At 41.9% G+C, this 2747-nt stretch overlaps 1 protein-coding gene across 1 annotated transcript; it reads left to right on the forward strand.

The window, feature by feature from the left end:
- The first annotated feature begins 1389 nt into the window (after positions 1–1389).
- Positions 1390–2747, forward strand: LOC307163816 (uncharacterized protein). The gene is made up of 4 exons (XM_079880048.1): positions 1390–1885; positions 1997–2397; positions 2493–2569; positions 2698–2747. Exons 1-4 carry the CDS (start codon positions 1864–1866, stop codon positions 2714–2716), a joined length of 519 nt encoding a protein of 172 aa, XP_079736174.1. The 5' UTR covers positions 1390–1863; the 3' UTR covers positions 2717–2747.

The following is a 2747-nucleotide window of genomic DNA, read 5'->3' on the forward strand; positions in this document are numbered from 1 at the left end:
ACCCTTGCTGGACCCCCTGCAGTTTGCTTATCGAGCAAACCGGTCTGTGGATGATGCAGTCAACATGGGACTGCACTAGCCTGGCTAAAGTCAGACCTCTTTCTCTTTGAGACGTGGTCTGGGAACCACATGTTCATTTTCTTGTATTTGAGGCGTGGTTTACGAATGCCCAGAGCCGTTTATTGTGCGATACGAATGTCTATCAAATGCGCCTGCACGTAGCTCATAGCCAATCGTTTCAATTATACCAGATGACGTATGTAGAGCGACAGAAATTCGACGAGGAAGAGGACGATGGTTCAGAGCTGTATGTGTACGCGATGTCGTTTAGTGACTATTGCCGTTTATGCAAGACAAACATGAGGATAGAAGGTATATATGGACACTCTACAGACATGTTTTTATCGCAAAAACCACCAAGTTTATCCGAGAGGTTAGCATTATTAGGGGTGACAGTCGCACAGGAGTCAGGGCAATCAAGAAGATCCTGCCAGCGTTGCTCCTCCCGAATTACCAGGCTGGAAAGAGACTTGCCTACATTCAGGCAATGGGAAGAAGAGTTCCGAAACACAGACAGCAACATAGCCAAAAGGCAACGCAAGCCTACACCATCAAAGACCCCGAGGGCTTTGAAAAAGACCTGCCCAAACCCACCGAGTCCATGTGCCAGCTCCACCAGGAAAACCACAACAAAGGTATCATACGTTTAATTTTCTGTTCAGTCGTTCCAGCTTCTTAAATAGCATGCATTAACTAAATGATGTAACAGCCCATTAAAATCTCACGATAAGCAACCTAGAAGCTCTTGTTTGGCGCTGCCTTATTGAACTCTCTGCCAGTAACTTTTCATTGGAATCCAATATAAAGTGAACAAAGTTAACGGTTTGTTATTTATTTAGTTCTCCCAAACAATCTAGAGAGGGGAGAGCATTTGACTTCCCCATACCCCAACACTGGTAGAAAAGGATCCCAGAGCTTTACTCCTACTATCAGGTTTACGTTTGTTTATGGCCAAATGGTACCTGGTTAATCATAAAATCTCCTCTGTAATCTACCTACAACCGATCTGCCTGGCTGTGACTTATCTTAACTTGGCTCTGAGCATATAGCATTTTTAACAGATATGTTTGATCAGTGACTATAAAACTATCAAAAATCTCTCTAAGATGTGACATTAAATATTTTAAAAAAAGACGAAAGCACTTCAATGCTGAAACTATTGTGTATAACTGCTGAAACTAAGTGTAGCATTTCTTTCAGGTTACCATCACATATCCGTCGCAAACACTATCAAGGGTGTGCAGTCCTGAGGAAGATCCAATCATAAAATTCATAATTCTAAAGAGATGGAAAGAGGCTGCCAGTCATACACTATAACATAAACACCTGCAAGAGGAACTCAAATCTGGAATCATTCAGTTAATTCGGGAAGAATATGAGGTACTGTGCTCTCGAAGGAATGACTTCATTCTATGGAGGTCTAAACCAGCAGACCTTAAGTCATTCTCTTTCCACAGTTTAAGAGATGACCTCCATCGGCTTGCTCCCTTTCTGCTATCTATTTTCAATTGCATCACCAACAACAACAACTTAACAGTATGTACTGCTGCAGCTATCGCAATCAGAGGCAGACAACCCTGCCTGGCTGCATTATCATATTACGTCAACACCATTCTTCAGTACGGCGGAGCCAAAAAGTCAGTTTTCAACCGATTGAGCCAGTTATCAATAACCACATCACACGGCAGAGCCATAAAGAAGCAACATGAGTTGGCACTTGACTGTGAGGCTGACTTCCAAAAATTCAAACTAAGCTTCAGAGCTACAGACACCGATGAAGAATTCCTAGAAGCATTCAGAAGCATGGAGGACCTTCATCTGTCAGGTGAGGGAGAAATGCACCCCAAATAAAACACAGTTACATTAAATGTTTGTTTGGTTGTTAAGTACATGTGGTGATCTAATGTTCTTTTTCACAAATGATGCATTTATACAGATGAAAACAGCGCATCTTCCCCCAGACAGAAAGACAGCCGTGTGACCTGCCCATCATCATATTCAATCATCATGGACAATCTGGATTTCTTTGTACACAGACACAACCAGTCAATCGATAACAGCAACCGCAGTCTACACTGGATACACCATATTGCCGTCAAAGACCGTATACCCACCCACCACATCTCCAATATCAAACCCACAACAGACATTCAACGATATAATCTTGCCTTATCACTTCCACAGAGGAGCACCCAGGCTTTAATGCGCAGCGAATTCATTGTTCTTGGCACCAGAATGCTGAACAAGCACATGGCCATGTTTGAAAGCTTTGGAGACAGTGTGGTGCATCACATTCCTCACGAATATTCAAGTGAAATGTCAACACACTCAACCGATGTAAGATGTTACAAGGACATTCAAATGTGCCGATATTTTCTAAGATTGTTTAGAATTTTCATACATCTCTATTTTTCCTTTATCTCTTTCTGAAGTTCCCCTTAGGCCTCTACTTCAAGGACGAGAATAAAAGAAATAACTTGGTGGAAGTTATGAGACATATACAACAAGAGTAAGTATTGAACATGATAACTGTTACAATCTGTCGTGAACAAGCCTATGACAATCATATACCAATTCTGTTACTCCGTCACACTTTTATTTGCATTCAAGTATGTTATTGTGTCCCTTATTGCTTAGGTATGCCCAAAGACCCTGATGGGGCACAACACCTACTAATTGGAGGGGAC

Source organism: Squalius cephalus (genome assembly GCF_949319135.1).
Source record: "Squalius cephalus genome assembly, chromosome: 8".
NCBI lineage: Eukaryota > Metazoa > Chordata > Actinopteri > Cypriniformes > Leuciscidae > Squalius > Squalius cephalus.